At 46.2% G+C, this 20111-nt stretch overlaps 1 protein-coding gene and 1 long non-coding RNA gene across 2 annotated transcripts in view; one reads left to right on the plus strand and one right to left on the minus strand.

Moving 5' to 3' along the window:
• LOC309396083 overlaps nt 1-20111 on the plus strand; it is a 171433-nt gene that overhangs the window by 64126 nt on the left and 87196 nt on the right. The window lies entirely within an intron of this gene.
• CNNM4 (cyclin and CBS domain divalent metal cation transport mediator 4) overlaps nt 1-20111 on the minus strand; it is a 78726-nt gene that overhangs the window by 21852 nt on the left and 36763 nt on the right. Inside the window, exons 2-4 of the mRNA XM_081960751.1 lie at nt 9234-9377; nt 6766-6903; nt 724-893 (exon numbers count right to left, since the gene is read on the minus strand). Of these exons, the coding sequence (XP_081816877.1) occupies nt 724-893; nt 6766-6903; nt 9234-9377 (452 nt within the window). The remainder of the gene's footprint in view (nt 1-723; nt 894-6765; nt 6904-9233; nt 9378-20111) is intronic.

A 20111-nucleotide genomic window follows, 5' to 3' on the forward strand; every position in this document is an offset into this window, starting at 1 on the left:
AGGCAAAACCATAGGAGGAACTGCCCAAAGCCCCTTCATTACACCATCACCCGCCAAGGCTCAACCAAGCTTGAGCCTACAGAGTTGCCCCTGCATGGCCCCATGGGAGTCTGACAACCAATCAGAATACAAGCTCAAATTCAAAACCCCAGAGAGGGCATAAAACCAGGGACTTTCAGCATCTCTTCCCTTCCCCCCCCCACCCCAGGACCTCAAGCCATGTAGTCCTGTCCACCATTAAAAACCATCTTTCCAAGCAACCTCCATGTTTCCAATGTCTTTTTCCCCACTTGGAACAGAACCCAGGTGGGACATTTCTTCCAACATGCAGTTTCACCATTGTGAGAATGGTGCAAATTAGTCGCCCCCTCGTAGGAACTGCAGAATGATGCCGTGATCAGTGGTTCTGTGGGCGTGACTTGGTGGGTGTGGTGGGGAAGGATACTGCAAAATCCCCATTCCCTCCCAATCAGCTGGGACTCGGGAGGCAGAGAAGAGATGGGGCGCGGCCAGCCAGAGGTAGTATTTGCCAGTTCTCCAAACTACTCAAAATTTCCGCTACCGGTTGTCCAGAACTGGTCAGAACCGGCTGAATACCACCTCTGGTTGTGATGCATGTGATGTCACCCCGTACCCAAGGTCCCCCTAAGACCTCCTTCCCCTCCCACTTCTGTACGATCCGTCCCCTCCTTTTCCAGTTGAATCCGGAGCAGCTCCCGTTACCTGAAGGATGAGAATGAAGAAATCGGCTGGCTTGTTCCGGTTGAAGAGGAAGTGCCGGGGAGACTTCTTGTCCTCCTCGTCGAATTTCAGCTCATTGATGACGTCACGGTGCTTGAGAAGGCGCAACAGGATTTTTTCCGAAATGAAAGCAGGTGTGAACTGCGTCACCTCTGGAGGGATAAAAGAACAGAGGGTTGATATCAGTGGCTCAGTGGCTATGATGCTGAGCTTGTGGGGCATTCAGTGGTTTGAATCCCTAGCGCCGCATAACGTAGCGAGCTCCCATTACTTGTCCCAGCTTCTGCCAACCTAGCAGTTTGAAAGCATGTAAAAAATGCAAGTAGAAAAATAGGAACCACATTTGGTGAGAAAGGAACAGCATTCCATGTGCCTTTCAGCATTGAGTCATGCCGGCCAGATGACCCCGGAGATTCTTTGGACAGCGCTGGCTCTTCGGCTTTGAAACGGAGATGAGCACTGTCGCCCCCTAGACTCAGGAACGATTAGCACATATGTGCGAGGGAAACCTTTACCTTACCAGTATTTGAGGGGCTGCTGCAAAGAACACTTATTTTCTAAAGCAACAGAAGGCAAGACAAGAAGTGATGGATGGAAACTAATCAAGGAGAGTTGGAAAAGTGAAGGGGAGGGTACTAGGGCCCTATTTAACAAAATGAAATTCATTATAGAGAAAAGTAAAGTTCTACACTTAGGTAAGAAAAACCAAAAGTACATGTACAGACTGGGTGAAATCAGGCTTACTAGCAGTGACTGTGAGAGGGATCTTGGACTTTTAGTGGACAATCAGCTAAATATGAGCCAGCAGTGTGTGGCAGCAGCCAAAAAAGCCAATGCAATTCTAAATTGCATTAATAGTTGTTTTAAACCTCAAGATCAAATGAGGTACTAATACCACTCTATAAAGCCTTAGTAAGGACACACCTAGAGTACTGCATCCAGTTTTGGGCACCATACTATAAAAAAGATGTTGAGACTCTAGAAGGAGCGCAGAGAAGAGCAACCAAGAGGATTAGGGGACTGGAGGCTAAAACGTATGATGAACGGTTGCAGGAACTGGGCCTGGCTGGTCTAGTGAAGAGAAGGACCAGGGGAGACAGGATAGCAGTCTTCCAATATTTCAAGGGCTGCCACAGAGAGTAAGGGGTCAAACTATTTTCCAAAGCACCCAAAGGCCAGATAAGGAATAATGGATGGAAACTGACCAAGGAGAGATTCAACCTAGAAATAAGGAGGAATTTCCTGACAGGGAGAGCAATCAACCCAGGGAACAGAAGTTGCCTTCGGAAGTTGTGGGAGTTTCATCACTGGAGGCTTTCAAGAAGAGACTGGACTGCCATTGGTCAGAAATGGTGATGGGTCTCCTGCTTGGGGGGGGGGGTTGGACTAGATGACCTACAAGGTCCCTTCCAACTCTGTGAATCTGTAATCTAGGTATACTACTTTGTGTTCCTGAAGAAAATATTTGGCTGTAATCCGTAACAAAGAAATAAGGGTGAGAGCGGCTGGAATTCCCACAAGAGCTTAGTGCTAAGACGTGCTTCGTGCCAAATTAACGTCCACACTTTCGATTGCACACTCTTAAAGAAGTGGGAGAGTGTGAGCGAAAACAGAAACATCAACAAATGTGTGCTAATTGGCACAGGAGAAGTGGCAGCCTTGAAGGGACTGCTTTGCAGTTAAGATTGATCCAAATTTCTAAGGCAACGTAACTGGTATTTTCTAAAAATTAAATTGATACGGGTAGTCCTCAGCATATGAGCCCAACCGAGCTCCAACCTTTCTGTTGCTACCATTGTTAAGTGAATCCCTGCACATGTCAGGGTAGTAACACGGCTGTTACATGAATCTGGCTTCCCCCTTTGCTTGGTAGTTCGCAAAAAGGAATCACGTGACACTGTAACCGTCATAAATATGAGTCAAGAATTCAGCCAAGCACCTGAATTTTGATCACGTGACCACGGGGATGCCTCAATCCCCATTTTTCATAGGTGCGAAAAATGGTCCTAACTCACTTTTTTCCCCAGTGCTGTTGTAACTTTGCACAGTCACTAAATCAGGGGTGTCCAAACTTGGCAACTTTAAGACTTGTGGACTTCAACTCCCAGAATTCCCCAGCCAGCAGAGCTGGCTGGGGAATTCTGGGAGTTGAAGTCCACAAGTCTTAAAGTCAGTGGCGTAGCGTGGGGGGTGCAGGGGGTGCCGGCCGCACCGGGCGCAACATCTTGGGGGGGCGCCCTGACTCGCCCCGCGCCGCCCTTTGCCGGACTGTGGCCGCCTCTTTCCGCGCCCGGCTTGGCCCGCGAACTAAGCTCCCCGGCCCCGCCCCACCCCGCCCCGCCCCGCCCAGCCTACCTCCCAGCGGAGCCGCCAAGACCCGCTGCGCTGCCCCCGCGGGAGCCGAAGGAGAGCAGCGCTGCGCTCCGTCTGCCCGCGGCTGCAACGCCACCGCGTCCTCCCGCTCCGCCTGGAGCGCCCCGGGGAGCCGGCGCCTTCCCGAAGCCCCCGGTGCGCCTCCCACCCCCGCGGCACCTGCTTCCCTTCAGTCGAGCCTTTTCCCGCTGCCCTGTCGAGCTCCTCCTCAGGAGGAAGGCAGGAGGCCAGCATGGAGAGCCTCACTTGACTGATGCGGAGCAAGGGGCAGCTGCAGTCGGGCCGCCCTCAGGTTAGGGGGCGCAAATTACTTGCCCCGGGTGCTGACAACCCACGCTACGCCACTGCTTAAAGTTGCCAAGTTTGGACACCCCTGCACTAAATGAACTCTGTAAGCTGAGGACCACCTGTAATTCTTTCCTCCAGATAGTAACCATAAGACAGGGAGAAAGTACCGTATTTTTCAGAGTATAAGACGCACCTTTCCCCCCGCCAAAAAAGAGAGTGAAAATCTGGGTGCATCTTATACACTGAATACAGCATTTTTGGCCTCCCGAAACCCCGCCCCTTCACCAAAATCGCCGTGCAGAGCCTTTAGGAGGCTTCCAGAGAGCTCCTAGGGGCTGGGGAGGGCAAAAACGAGTAAAAAATGGGCTGCTTTTTGCTTGTTTTTGCCCCCCCCCCAGCCTGCAGGAGCACTCTACAAGCCTCCTAAAGGCTATGCATGTCCTTTTATTGGGGAAAAAAATGAGTCCGTTTTCACAAAAAAAGACCATTTTTTGCTCATCCCCCCGCCCCCCGAGCCCCCAGGAGCACTTTGCCAGCCTGTCAAACTCTCTGCATGCCCCATTTTCAACAAAAAATGAGGCGTGCAGAAGGTTTGGGAGGTCTGCAGAGGGCAAAACGTTGTTTTTTTTTTAATTCAACCCTGCTCTTTTAGTTGTTCTTGTATTCTGGCAGCTCCGCGCATGCGCACACTGGGAACAGGCTCCAGCTGTTCCTCTGCCTCACTGCTGTCTAACTCCCTCTCTGCCTTCGATGCAGATCCCTCGTCTGAGGTTTCCTCAGCCCCCGGGACTGGCCCATGTTCCTTCCCAGCTCCTCCCTGTCCGACTCTGAGGCCAGCTCCGCTGGTTGCTGGCGGGCCACAACAACAATAAATACTGCAGTGAACCTTGATTAGTTAGTTTGGGTTCTGGATTTTGATTCCACAATATTTTCAGGCCGATTGTTGGAATTGAAGCTCCATCTGTAGGAATACAAGCCGGCAGAGCTGGAGATGTGTCATTAGCTTAGAATCCTTACGTTGCCACAAATGATCCAAGTCGAACCCTTTTTGAATCCCTTTGGCCCTTCTCTAGTGCCAGTTTAGTGTCCACCATTAGTTGACTAGATTCTTGTGCACAGTTGTGAGCAATACATCTTTCTGTGTTACAACTCGACTTGGCTTTGGGGAACACAAGATGTGCTAATATTTTTGGAGGTTGGGTTAAGACTGCAGAAGAAAGTGTAAGAAGCTGAGGATGTACCTTAGCAGCTCCTGATGTTTTATTCAGAGGCAATTCCTTCCCTCCTTCTCCCCCTCCTTTTTTTGTTTTTTTATAATACATAATGCCCATTGAAAGATTTCAGGTCTACTTTTAATGGCTATCAAAATTTAACGACCCATAATCCCTTGCGGGGTGGAGTCTGGGTAACTGAATGATGCTAGCAGAGTGTTTACTGGCTGGATGCTCTTCCTGTCGCCAGGGCAGAGTTTTGTTCAGCAGATATATTCTCGGTGTGCCCAGAGTGAAATATCTGCCTCTACCTAGGATCGAACTGACACCCTCCTGATTGTGAGGCGAGAGCTCTACCTCTAGGCCACAGCACCAAATGAGGAAAATTAAGCTGGAAGGCAGGGGGATGTTACAACGGCTGCCAGTGGGAAAAAAACCCATCAAAATTCCCTTTTTTCCCATTGCCATTGTAACTTCAAAGGTCACTAAACGAACCATTGTAAGTTGAGAACTACCCGTAATTCAAATCTCCTTTTCTTATGAAGAAAAATGGATGTATGCAAAATCTGATTATATGTATTCATACTATTCTTACAATACAATTATTACCTTAGTATTAGAATTGTTAAAATCTATGAGAAGGCAATAATCGAATAGTAAACTACAAAAGCAGAGTATACATGCTGATAAGGGAAGCTGTAATATTATATTACATTGATATTTATTTTTGTGTTTGTGTTTTTATCCGGTCTGCATTTGTTTTTGTATTTTTTCCTGTTTTTTTTCTTCTTCTCTTTTCTTTTTTTAACTTGTGGTTTTTAAACTTGAAAATGTTCAATAAAAACTATTTTTTATTGTCTAGTTATCTTTTATTATTTTTCTCCATCCCTTGACTCTCTAGGTCTTGTATGTGGCTGCTCTTTGTGTAAATTTCTTAAATAAGAATAATTTGCCAGATCCTTTGTTTTTGTTACTTAAAGAACAAGATTTGTAGCTTTTCGATTTATTGTTCTAAATAAACAGAATAACACACTTTAAAAAAAAAACCTATTTTTTAAAAAAAAACTCCTTTCCCTTTCTCAGAAAGATGATTTTCTCCCACCCACTTACCCCCAACTCACTTTGCAACATCTGGGACAAAAGCTTCATTTTTATTTTTATTTTTGCTGCTGCTTAATTGCCCGGACAGGAATGCAGAGTGGGAGACAAATAAACAAGCAAAGCCTGAAGGAAACTCCCGATCAAACCAAAAGCCACAGCAGACAGGATAATGGAGGCTTGCCTTGCGGAGTCTGTAGACCCCTGTAATTTCCCCGTGAGACGACGGGGAGGGGGACGGATGACCTGGTGTGTGAGTTTCATATTAGTCTCTGGAATCTGCCTGGGCCAAATTGCGGGCAGCAGCTCTGCCTGATCGTGGGATCAGAGAAGGAAGTAGCCTTAGCTGAACTTTGTGGCAGGACTACAATTCCCATTGACTCGGCCACCCGGGGCTCCTTTGGGGGATGGAGAAAGCAACTGCTTGGGGTCACTGTAGCCAGGATACCCTTCATGTGCTGTGCTGGAGGGAGGCTGGTTCGGGGGCTTTGCGGGGGTCTAGGACACCTCGCTACGGCCAACTCTCCAGAGGACCATAGATACACTAATGGTCAGGCCCGCAGCCACCTTTTGGCCTGCTACACTTTCTATTATTCTGCTATGCCTTTTCTATTGTGGGAAAATGGGAAGGGGGAATTGTACGGAGTTAGAGGCTATGTAGCTATAACAAAATTCTTCCTAGAAAACCAAGGTCATCCTTTGCCTTGCGCTCCCGCAGGTCTTCCCTCTACTTGGAAAGCCTATGCTCGTAGTGAGATACTTCTGCTTAGCTCCAGCAATTGCTTCCCGTTGGGGCCCAAAGGAACCCGGGCGGGCAGACGAGGAGCGGTGAGTAGAGGTCGGTGAGGCACCCCTCGAAGTTAGTTGGCCACACCCACCCAGCCACATGACCACCTAGCCACGCCCACCCAGCAGGTCATTAGGTAGATCGTATTAGTGGTCTGTGAGATTTAAAATTATGAATTTAGTGGTCCCTGAGGTCTGAAAGGTTGAGGACCCCTGCAGTAAAGGATAAAAATGTCTATTTTCAAAATCTCCCCAAGGAGTTTCTTACCAGTGGAGAGAAAGCGATGAGCGGCCAGGAGCAGCTGTGGAGAAATCTTCACTTTGGACTCCGTGTCGTTGTCTTTGAAGGCGGAGAAATCTTTCTTGTCCTTCTTGTGGCTCACACGCTTCCTGGTGCGGTTGTCGGCTACAGTGACAACAAGCAAGGAACAAGTCATTAAAGACACCACAATGTTGGCATAAGCTGCTCAGCCAAACCCGCTGAATTAACATTGTCACACAACGTGATGTGTGAACCACACGGGTTGCATGTTTTGTCGGACAGGAGAAAGGGCAATTCGTGGAAGAGAAGCATGTTGAGAAAACATTCCTCGTGTCAGAGGCAGGCAGTATTTGGGGGTGGCCATTTGGAGCCCATTTGAAATTTTGAAGGTCTGTATGGAGCTGTGTCACAAAATAGCAATAGCCCTTAGACTTATATACCGCTTCCCAGTGCTTTGCAGACCTCTCTAAGCGGTTTACAGAGTCAGCCTCTTGTCCCCAACAATCTGGGTCCTCATTTTACCCACCTCGGAAGGACGGAAGGCTGAGTTAACCTTGAGCCGGACAGGGTGGAACTTCCTGGCAGTGGGCAGAGTCAGCCTGCAATTCTGGATTCTAACCACTGCACCAACACGCCTGCCTCCCCTTCCCTCCTTCCTTCCTTCCTTCCTTCCTTCCTATTTTCCTTCCTTCTTTTTCCTTCCTTCTTTTTCCTTTCCTCTCTCCCTCCTTCCTTCCTAACCAATAGCATTTAGACTTATATACCGCTTCATAATGCTTTATAGCCCTCTCTAAGCGGTTTACAGAGTCAGCCTGTTTCCCCAACAATCTGGGTCCTCATTTTATCCACTTCAGAAGGATGGCTGAGTCAACCTTGAGCCTTGTGAGATTTGAACTGCCGAACTGCAGCTAGCAGTCAGCTGAAGTAGCCTGCAGTACTGCACTCTCACCACTGCGCCACCTCGGCTCCACAGAAGACTTTACTCTTCCCAAGAGGGCCATCATGATGACCATGGCCAAATTCAACATGCCTACTGGCCAGAAGGTTCCCCACCATCCTTCTGTAGATGCCTACAGACAAATAAGGAAGGTCCCAGAGAAGCTGGAGTTTCTTCTTGTCAGCCGAGCAAAATTACAACTTTTAAATTAAGATAGTATTTTCAAAACAAATCAAATAGGTAGACAGGTCGACTGATGGGCATCCAGGTTGACCCGTGAGGTCACTGTGGTCTCCTTCTAGCACTTGATATAGATCAAAATCGTACAATGGCCATTGGCCAGAAATCTCATACAACTGTTCTGGCCCAGCTCTTCAAACACAATAAACCCTCTGAAGTGAACTCAACGATTCCTTTATTAGGAGCGCCGGCAGCCCCGGGAAAAAGTTTCTCTCTCACTGCAGGCTAATGAGTCTGTCCGGCAGGGAGATGAATAGTTGCCACATCTATTCATCTCCACCCCCTGCCTTTTATCCCCAGAGCTAGGGTGGGGCTTCACTAGCAGTGGTGGCTCTTCCAGCCCAAAGACTGGCCGATAGATTTCCACTGCTCTCCTCTCCTCTGCCTTCTGCGTATCCGCACATCAGGCACTGAACCCAGCTGTTCCTCCTCTTCCTCATCAGCCTCCTCCAGACCTGGGGGCCATTGACTCTCCCTCCGAGGGCTGACGGACGGCTCAGCCTCCGCCTCTCTCTCTCTGCCAGCTCCATTCCCTCCTTCCCCTTGGAGCTCCCAGGTTGCCTTGATGCTGACCCTGACTTCCACTTCATTTCATTTATTTCATTTATTGAATTTATAGACCGCCCCCACTCCCCGAGGGGACTCGGGGCGGTGTACAGACAAAAACTAAAACTGTATATACAATAACAATATTGAATACCCCTTATTAAAAACAAATTAAATATAGGGTCTGTACAGTGATAATAAAAATTAAAACAGGTTAAAAGGACAACCCCTTAAAATTTAAAATGCCAGCCAGGAGGATTGAAAATTAAAACTACGGTTGGGCCAGGCCAGCTAATTGGAACAGGTGGGTCTTGAGTTTCTTACGGAAGGAGCGGAGATCGGTAGTAGTTCTGATGTCGGGGGGGGGGAGGTTATTCCAGAGGGTCGGGCCCATCACAGAGAAGGACCTACTCCTGGGCGCCGCCCGCTGGCATTGCCTAGTGGACGGCACCTGGAGGAGTCCCTCCCTGTGAGAGCAAATTGGTTGCAGAGATGTATGGGGTAGGATGCGATCCCGCAGGTAGCTAGGTCCTGTGCCATGGAGCGCTTTAAAGGTGATAACCACGCTGCCCCCTCCTCTGATTCGACTGTTGGAGGGGCCGGAAGCCAACAAGCCGCAACAATAAAACATCATATCTAATAAAACATTCATGCATTTTCATAGGCAAGCAAGGTTACCACTGCAAGGGATATATTCAACAAGATAGACATTCCTCCCATCAAAAAAAGGAAGATTTAAAACGAACTTAACTGTACATGTCCGATTCATCCAAGATCTCCGATTTGATGATCTCCTCAATGACATCTTCCAACGTTACCAATCCCAGCACTTCATAGAAGGGGTCTCCTTCCCCTTCATTGTTCACCTTCTGGACAATAGCCAGGTGTGATTTACCTGTGGGGGAGAGTGGGGGCGGGGAAGAGAGAGGGAGAGAGATAGAAAGAGAGAGAGAAAGAAAGAGGGGGAGGGGGGAGAGAGAGGGAGGGAGGGAGAGTGAGAGAGAGAAAGCGAGAGGGGGATGGGAAAAAAAAGAGGGAGGGGAGAAACAGAGAGAGTGGGGGTAAGAGAGAGAAAGAAAAAGAGGGGGGAGAGAGAGAAAGTGAGAGGGGGAGAAAGAGAGGGGAGAGAGAAAGAGAAAGAGAGGGAGGAGAGAAAGAGAGGGGGAGGGGGAGAGAAAGAGAGGGGGAGAGAGGGAGAGAGAGAGGCAGACAAAGAGAGAGGGAAGGAGGGAGAGAGAAAAAGAGAGAGGGAGGGGGAGAGAGGCAGAATGAGGGAGGGAGAGAGAGAGAAAAAAAAGAGAAAGAAAGAGGGGGAGAGAAAGAGTGGGGGGAGAGAGAGGCAGAAAAAGAGAGAGGGAGGGGAGAGAGAAAAAAAGAGGGAGGGAGAGAGAGAGAAAGGGAGGGAGAGAGAGAGAGAGAGATACTGATGACAACCACATTGTAACAAAAGTCACAAGTCAGCAAGCTGGGTCCATGCTTAAAATCCAGTTGGCAGCTGGCACACCTTCCCCACAAGACTTGCCAAATAGTTTGGACCCAACAAGCTCGTTCATCAGGACCCTGGTGGTGGCACCTATCTAGTCAACATCTCCCCCATGCACCCAAATCTGGCCAGGGGTCTCGGAGAGTCACGAACCAATTAAGCGAACTAATTGCCTCCTGCACACTCCACTCCTCTTTCGCTCCTCTTTTATTCCCTCTGGGAGGGGCCATTCACCGTCCACTTGTGGCCTTCCTCCCAAGTCGACCCCTGTTCTTTAGTTGTCCCCTTTGTCTGGCAACTCTGCCCATACGCACACTGGAAACAGGCTCCAGCTGTTCTTCTGCCCCACTGATGTCTGACTCTGAAGGCAGCTGATAACCGTCAGACGGCTCTGGCCCCCTCTCTGCCTCCGACACAGAGCCCTCATCAGAGCCTTCCCCAGACTCCAGGACTGGCCCATGTTCCTCCCCAACCTCCTCATTGTCCGAATCTGCTGGCCACTGGCAGGCCACTCCCTTCAAACCCTGATGATGTTACCCAGTTTGGGCAATAAAACGTCTTCAAAAAAACAAGCAAGTTCAGAGAGCACCAAGGACCCCCTCAGACAAATGACTTCTGATGGGGGAGAGAACCGGAATGTTGGGGGGGGGGGGGAATTCCAGCAGAAAAAAAAGCCACAAGAGATTTTAGGGCAAGGCAGGGCAGGGAGAAAATTCCCACATCAATACATCCTTTAAAAAAAAAACCACACACACAACCAGGCTCTTGTTACACGATGCTCCGGCAACACAATGGGGGACCACTTTTGTGTAATTCATGCTATTTTAGCATTAGAGGGAAAAAAGGCAATTAGAGATCTCAGCATGTGGCAATTAGGGAGCAAAAAAAACCAAACCCAAAACCCACTCCTGCTTTTCTCGCCGTGGGTGGGACCAGACCTCCCAAGTTCGGCCTGGAGCTTCCTCAGAAGCTGCCATTGGAGAGAGTTTTTTATAAGCCAAAAAGGGGTGAATTTCTCATCCATGCTCTCCATCAATGCTAGGCTGCTCCCATGAGAATAGCTATCTGGTGTTTTATAGGTGGCACCTTCCACCCGCAAGAATCGCCAAAACGTTTAGAAACTCATCGCCAAATTGTTGGAAATGTGACCATGAACCAGGCACGTACCACCATATGTGTTGGTTGTGCCAAAAAGCAAAAATATATTGGCAGAAAATCCAAAAGTGGCTGATAGAAATAACCGAAGAGGAAATAGAATTCACGCCAGAACTATTTCTCTTGAGAATTATAAATAATAAATACAACAAGGGGGTAATTTTTTTTAACAATACATATTATCACGGCAGCAAGAATGGTCTTTGCCCAAAATTAGGAAAACAAAGAAACTCCACAAGAAGGGGAAATAATTAGGAAAATCTTGATCTGTGTGAAAATGGATAAATTGACGTGGGAACTGAAGAATAAAGATGAATCCGAATATTATAAGATCGGGGATAAATTTTATTGATGGTTGGAATATAAAAGGAAAGTCCCAAAATAGGCAAGGGCTAAGATTCATAGAATGGAGACTAGAATTATGGATGAAATAGCGAGAACTTATAAAATAACAGCAGGAAATAGGATACTTTTATATTTGTAAATACGGAATGGATCAAATATTAAAAAAGGAGGGTGCCCACAATGTATAACTTGATAGCATGTATGGCATAGATTTCGCCAGGACGGTTTGTTTACACTGTGCCGAACATTTTAATTTGACTTCAATAAAGAACATTTTAATAAGAGAGAGAGAGAGAGAAAGAGGGAGAGGGAGAGAATAGCTATCTCAGGGGGGATAAGCTGAAATCAGGGATTGCAGCCTACGTTGCCAGCACTTCTCCTCCAGAGCATCCAATTGTGCTGTGTCTCCGCAGCAGGGATGGCCATGGCTCATCGATCAAAACACAATTGGCCAGATTCCTCTTTTCAAGCTGAGCCGCAGACTTCGGTTTTTACACACTGCACACATGCACCAGGTCCACCCATAAAAATAGAAATAGAATAACAGAGTTGAAAGGGACCTTGGAGGTCTTCTAGTCCAACCCCCTGCTTAGGCAGGAAACCCTGCACCACTTCAGACAAATGGTTATCCAACAAGTTCTTAAAAACTTCCAGGGTTGGAGCATTCACAACTTCTGGAGGCAAGTTGTTCCACTGGTTGATTGTTCTCACTGTCAGGAAATTTCTCCTCAGTTCTAAGTTGCTTCTCTCCTTGATTAGTTTCCACCCATTGCTTCTTGTCCTGCCCTCAGGTGCTTTGGAGAATAGCTTGACTCCCTCTTCTTTGGGGCAGCCCCTGAGATATTAGAAGACTGATATCATGTCTCCCTTAGTCCTTCTTTTCATTGAACTAGACATACCCAGTTCCTGCAACCGTTCTTCATATGTTTTAGCCTCCAGTCTCCTAATCCTCTTTGTTGCTCTTCTCTGCACTCTTTCTAGAGTCTCCACATCTTTTCTACATCGTGGCGACCAGAACTGAATGCAGTATTTCAAGAGTGGCCTTACCAAGACATTATAAAGTGGTATTAACACTTCACGTGATCTTGATTCTATCCCCCTGTTGGACTGCCATTTGTCAGAAATGGTATAGGGTCTCCTGCTTGAGCGGGGGGTTGGGTTAGATGACCTATAAGGCCCCTTCCAACTCTGATAATCTGTTAAACTAAGATGATCAAAGGCCTGGAGACTAAAACATATGAAGAACAGTTGCTGGATTTGGGTTTGGCTAAAGAAGAATTAGGAGGTGACATGATAGCACAGCAATGGTGAACCATTTTTGGCTCATGTGCCATAAGGGAGGGGAGCGCAGGGGGGTTGTGCGTGGGTGTGCTGCACCCATAATGCAACGTGTGACCCCCCCAGTGCGCATGCACTCATGAGGCGCTCCCCCCATTTTTTGCATGCTTTTTTCGCCCTCCCCAGGCTCCAGAGGATTTATAGGAGCCTGGGGAGGGCGAAAACAGCCTTCTCCCCTCCCACGAGACCCTCCGGAGGCTTCAGGAGGCTTCCCTGAAGCCTCTGGAGGACTAAAAATGACCCTACGAGCAAACTAGAAGTCCTGAAGCCTCCGGAGGGCTTCCGGGGGAAGGAGGCTCTTTTCACCCTCCCCAGGCTCCTATAAAGCCTCTGGAGCCTGGGGAATGCAAAAAATGGCTTAAAAAAAAGCTAAACTCAGCTGGCCAGCTTGCGTATGCGTGCTGGCCAGCTGACAGGGCAACGCCTCGTGTGCCCTGACAAATGGCTCCGCGGGCCACCTGTGGCACGAGTGCCATAGGTTCGCCATCCTGGTGATAGCAGTATTCCAGTATTTGAGGGGCTACCACAAAGAAGGGGGGGTCAAATGATTCTCCAAAGCACGAGACAAGAAACAATGGATGGAAACTGATCAAGGAGAGATTCAACCTGGAAATAAGGAGAAATTTTCTGAAAGTGAGAACCATCAACCCATGGAACAGAAGTTGCCTTCGGAAGTTGTGGGAGCTTCATCCCTGGAAGCTTTGAAGAAGAGACTGGATTGCCATCTGTCAAAAATGGTGTAGGGTCTCCTGCTTGGGTGTGGGGTTGGACTAGATGACCCACAAGGTCCCTTCCAACTCTTTTAATCTGTAAAAAACTTCCCCATTAAAATCAGAAAGAGGGAGAGGAGGAGCCAATGTTGTGACGAGACGACGTGCGATCTCAATGCTCTGAGATCGCCATCGATACTTTTGCCACTGGGTGGTCCAAACAGACTTAAACCGTCCCGCAGAGACGGTGAACAGGAAGAATATGTCTTGCTGATCTCAGGGACATCGCAAAGTCCCTGAAGATCCAAGAGATGTTCTTCAAGCCAGTGACAAAAAACCCAGACATTAGGCTGATGAAGTAAGGGCAGCTCCAAAACGGAAGGATACGGAAAGTGTTTCCAGCTGGTGAGGAATTTTTACCGTTTTAAAAGAGAAAGCCTATAAAAAACTTAAAATTAATTTAAATTGGAGAACAGAAGAAATAAGCAGCGGAATTAAGGTTGGAATGGTTTTGAACAGTGGGTTATCTTACTTTTAAATGCTATCTTCATGGATGGAATTTATGCAAGCCTTTTAAAACGAATGGATTAAGTTTTCTTCTTCTATTTTTTCTTTTATTATTCTTTGTAACCTATGGACTAAAATTCTCCTCTTTCATTACTGTGGGTGTTCTTCTAACTCATTCAAGAATTGGACTTTTTAAAAATTTGAAATACAAAAAAGATACAAAAAGAAACAAAGAAAATTGCAACAATAACACTGCTACTAGGAGGCTGGAAGTATGTTTATTGGAAATGAAGCACTCTTACTTTTCTCACTGATTATCCTGGCTTGGCACTCCAAGGTCTCACTGCTTGTTTATAGAGAGTGATAAGAAGAAAAGCATACAGATGTCCCTTTGAAGTATATCTTTAACCAGAGAAAAGTGAAAATAAAATGTTATTGTGAATCTATGCTTAATCTTGTTAAAACCTTCCAAGCTAGAGCAGCAGTGTTTGTTATTTGGAGATAATGGCACAATTTCAACAGCAGAAAAAAAATTTAAGTCTGCAAAAGATATTTTCAGAAATACAGAAATTATCAAACACATATGAGAGGATAGAGAAGAAGTTGGAAGACTTAGAGCATCTAACAGCAAAATATGATGAAGTTGGAGATGTTTATCAAGTGGAAAAAGTGGTGGTTAAAATCCTAAAAATTGAAGAGGAAAGTGAATATAAAGAAATTAAATTTGCTGCTATTTATGGTGATTGGTTTGTCTCTGAAAATGGAAAGAGTGGAATACTGAAAGAGCAATTAAATGGAGGGGAAATCTACCCCATATGGCAAGATACAGAAGAAAAAACAAAAGAATTTATGGATTTAAAGAGAGAAATTTTATTAGCAATATCATGGATAACGCTACCGACAATCAAAGATAAGCTGATTAAGGAAACAGAAGAAGGGCATCGAAATTACATGAAAGATTTTATAAGCAAGGAGTTGCTAAGAGGAGTCCATACAAAATTGATTAAGGAGATGATTAGAGGACTGACACCACAAATGGCAGAAGATATGAGACTGTTTTGCTACTGGAAAGATACAGTTTGATAGATGGAAGAGTATAATTTAAAACTAGTTAAACTTAGTGAAATTTAGTGACAGTAGATATAGTTAAATAAATAATTGATAATGATAATAATGTATACAATATGTAGTGTTATGATAAGTAATAATTGGATATGAATATTGAATGGTACCCATGAAAGGAAGATTATAAATCCTTTTGGATTATATATAAAGGTTAATAAAAAAGAACTAAGTTAAGATACAGTTAAGTCTTGATTATTAGGGGGGGGGAAGTTATGATGCAGGATATAGTTAAATAAAGGAGGGATAATGATAACAATATATATACATGTGTGGGTACATCATAAGGAAGCTGGATGTAAATTGTAAACAGTGATTTGGAAAGGAGGATTAGAAAACTTTGTTATTAAATATTATGGATGTTTAGTTAGAATAGGACATAAGGATTCAATGTTATTGGAGGATTTTAGAAATAGTAAATGAAATGCCAGTATGTGGTTATGTATTAAATCTTGGTATATTTTATGATGAAGGATGTTTAAACAATTATAGTCAATTGAAAATGGAGGTATGATGATGGTAACATGTATAAATATCTGAGTAAAAATACTTGAGTTAATATGAATTATGCTTGATGACTGCAGAAGAACTGCACGAAAGTCTTTTGTAACCAACTGATTCACTTTCTACAGCATGTAAAGAAGGAAGATTTCATATGTTGTGTTTGTTTTGAAAAAAAAATATTAAAAAAAATAAGAACGAGGAAAAAGATTTCTTTCATTGTAAATCAAAGGTCACCCAAAACAATCCTTCAAAGGAATTTCCCTGGGAGGAGCACATGCATGACGCATGACCAGGCCGACAAAACAACAACAACAAAAAAAAGGATGGTGAAAATTGGTGTTTGCCAACCTCCATTCGACATTCTTCTCTTGTGTTTTTCGCAAGCAATCAACATTTGACAGCAAAGCAAATTGGTTTATCAGTTTTGTTTTTCTTGATTTGAGGATGCGGATATTGCTTGAGCTCACCTGGACAAGGGAGGCCGAAGCAAACCTAGAACAAGTCGAGGTTGGGCTATAGGAAGGTTGTCCATCTTTCGCAGGACCTATGTTCTGTTGACATCTAAACCTCCGGAACCATGAAGCATATAGAATCATAGGGCTGCAGGAGACCTCAGGGGTCATCTAGTCCAACCCCCCGCCCAAGCAGGAGACTCTACACCATTTCTGACAGGTGGCAATCCAGTCTCTTCTTCAAAGCTTCCAGTGATGAAGCTCCCACAACGTCTGAAGGCAACTTCTGTCCCATGGGTTGATGGTTCCCACTGTCAGAAAGTTTCTCCTTATTTCTAGGTTGAATCTCTCCTTGGTCAGTTTCCATCCATTATTCCTTGTCTGGCCTTTGGGTGCTTTGGAGAATAGCTGTACCCCCGTCCTCTCTGTGGCAGCCCCTCAAATATTGGAAGACTGCTCTCCTGTCCCCCCTTATCCTTCTCTTCACTAGACTAGCCATGCCCAGTTCCTACAACCATTCATCGTATGGAGACCTTATATCAGGGGTGTCCAAACTTGGGAACTTTAAGACTTGTGGATTTCAACTCCCAGAATTCCCCAGCCAGGCTGGCTGGGGAATTCTGGGAGTTGAAGTCCACAAGTCTTAAAGTTCCCAAGTTTGGACACCCCTGCCTTATATCATTCCGGTCAGTGGTTGTCCATTCTATTTTTTGAACACCTCCAGCGATGGAGCACCCAACTCTGGAGGCAAATAATTCCATTGACTAATTGTTCTCTCTGTCAGAAAATTTCTTATTTATTCTAAGTGGGATCACTATTGGCAGGCTTCCACTAGGAGTGGGTTGCTACTGGCATTATTGCCGGTTCGGTGCGCAATTCCTTGTCCCAACAAAAACCCCTTTTATTAATTGACTGTGAATTCTGCTCATTCACATCCAGCAAAGTCTTTCAAGGGAAGATTTACAGTCACAGACCTTATCTGGCTTGGAGAGCTGCCAGGCCGATCTCCGCAAAACTTGGCAAAGAGTCTCGAAGAGTCACAACCAATTAAGCGAACTAATTGTCTCCTGCAAACTCCACTCCCCTTTCGCTCTTCTTTTCTTTCCTCTGGGAGGGGCCATTCATCGTCCACCTGTGGCCTTCCTCCTGAGTCGACCCCTGTTCTTTAGCTGTTCCCTTCATCTGGCAGCCCTGTGCATGCACACATCGGAAACAGGCTCCAACTGTTCTTCTGCTCCACTGATGTCTGACTCTGAAGGCAGCTGCTAACTGGCATACAGCTCTGGCCCCCTCTCTGCCTCCAACGCAGAGCCCTCATCAGAGCCTTCCCCAGACTCCAGGACTGGCCCGTGTTCCTCCCCAACCTCCTCACTGTCCAAATCTGCTGCCAGCTCTGCTGGCGGGCCACAACACAACCTTAAGAAGCCAAGTCTGACTTCTCTCGGGATTCCCTTTTCACCCAGCTCCTTTCTGCTAGATAAACCCAGGATCAAAGGGTTTAGGAGGGTAGGAAACTTACAAGTAAACAGTTGGTGGGTGGTACAGGCCTCTAGGCACTTAGAGAGAGGGAGATGGGCTGGTTTTAAAAAAATGAAATCGGAGCTCTGGCAATGCCAAACAGAGACCATGCTGGTGGGGTCTTCTCTGGCCTCGGGGGTGGAAAAAGACACAGGAATATCAGGAAGTCAGTTATGCATTTGATTATACGTACTAGTCCATCCAACCCTGGGAATGAACCTAAGTGGACCTTCTTGTTATGGCCTGCCAGCAGAACTGGCAGCAGACTCAGACAGTGAGGAGGTAGGGGAGGAACATGGGCAAGTCCTGGAGTTTGAGGAAGGCTCTGTTGAGGGCTCTGTGTTGGAGGCAGAGAGGGGGCCAGGGCCTCATGCCAGCTATCAGCTGCTTTTAGAGTCAGATATCAGTGGGGCAGAAGAACAGTTGGAGCATCTTCCCTGAGTGCACATGCGCAGAGCTGCCAGTAGAAAGGAACAGCTAAGGGCTGACTTGGGAGTAAAGTAACAGGTGGATGGTGAATGGCCCCTCCCAGAGGGAATAAAGAGGAGCGAAAGGGGAGGGGAGTTTGCAGGAGACAATTAGTTCAATTCATTAGGGTCAAGATCTGTTCCTGACCCCTTGCCAAGTAATTGCTGCTACAGCATGGAGTTTGGAAGATATCGGCCTGGCAGCTCTCCAAGCCTGATAAAGGTCTGTAGTGGTAAAATCTCATGAAAGACAGTTGGCCGGGACTTTGCTGGAGAGGAAGTCCCTTTCACCTAAAGGGGTTTTATCGGGACGAGGAGTCTTCTTCATGATCTTGGGAAGCCAAGGTCAGAACAATCTCTTTGGAAAATGGTCCTCATTTCCAAGCATTGCAATATTTACGATGAGTAAATTGGAGTTTAAAAATAAACAGAATTGCAAATGTAGGGGCTTCTATCCAGATTAAGATAAGGAGGTATTTAATACGTAGTTGTTGGGTTTTTTACACTATGGTCAGTGGCGGGATTCAACATTTTTTACTACTGGTTCTGTTGGCGTGGCTTGGTGGGCGTGGCAGGGGAAGGATACTGCAAAATCCCCATTCCCTCCCGATCAGCTGGGATTCGGAAGGCAGAGAATAGATGGGGCAGGGCCAGCCGGAGGTGGTATTTGCTGGTTCTCCGAACTACTCAAAATTTCCATTACCGCTTCTCCAGAACTGGTCAGAAGCTGCTGAATACATCTGATTCTGACCTCATCCACCAGTGTCTCATAGCCCTGAGTACATCACACTCACCCTGAACATACAAGCATTTACTGCAAAGAGACACACACAAACATTCTAAGGCAGACAGGTGTGTCTGAATGTCTATTTTGCAGTCCTGAAACTTATTTTGAATGATGTACTGTGTGAGTGTTATGCAATGTGGAAAAAAAACACATGTGCACACCAAGTGAACAAAAATAATCTGGCACAACATTGCAGTCCGTGTATTAAGCATGCTGACTCGTATGTAAATCTGCTTTCAATTCAAGGAGAGTGTAGATACAATTACTTTCCCGTTGCTAATTCAGCTTTCTTGAACATGATACAACTTACTTGGCCTAGTTTGGGAGGAGGCAGTGTGTGTTAGATGTGGCTGGACCCTTAGAGGCCATCAAAGCCACAAGACCATTTCGGTTGCATTCCACAAGAATTCGATCTGTTTTAACTTAATTTGAAATTGTTGGTTGTCTTGAGTGGTTTACAGCCAGAGCAATTAGGTTAGCATCCATCAGAGTAGTGAACAATAATCCACACGATTAAACTCTTCAAACAGGGAGGGTTGTGTCTCCCAAATAATGTTCACCACCCTTACAAATTAGAAACCCACATGTTTGAAGGGACGTGCAACTTTCTGCAAGCCGTGAAACATTTCGCAAGATGCGTGACCCAGAGGTGGTATTCAGCTGGTTCTGACCAGTTTTGGTGAACTGGTAGCAGAAATTTTGAGTAGTTGGGAGAACCGGCAAATACCATTTCTGGCTGGCCCCGCCCCCGATCTATTCCCTGCCTCCAGAGTCCCAGCTGATCGGCTGGGACTTCTTCTGGTGCCCTGCACAGTAGAACACAGCTGGAAAGCAGGTTAGTAGGGTGGGGAGGGAATGGGGATTTTGCAGTATCCTTCCTTCCCGTGCCACGCCTACCAAGCCAGGCCCACAGAACCAGTAGTAATGTGTCCCATGGTTAGGTGTGCACAATTGCTTCTTTCAGGTCTGTTACCCCCAAAGAAAGCAACCGCAGAAATCTGCTAGTTTGGATCTTGGGTGGCTTAGTTTAAAAATTCACCACTTAAGAAAGGAGGAGGAAACGTGTGCTTTGGGGAAATACGTGGCTTCTTAATAGCGCCTGTCAAAAAAAAAAAAAGTATTGTTATAACTGTTGATTGCAAACCAAACGTGAGTCAGCCGCATGATGTGGCTTCAAAAGAAGACAATAACATTCACAGAGGTATAATTTCCAGATCATGGAAAGTAATTGGCTCACTTTA

Source organism: Natrix helvetica, assembly GCF_964273705.1.
Source record: "Natrix helvetica genome assembly, chromosome: 8".
In the NCBI taxonomy this organism is placed as follows: domain Eukaryota; kingdom Metazoa; phylum Chordata; class Lepidosauria; order Squamata; family Natricidae; genus Natrix; species Natrix helvetica.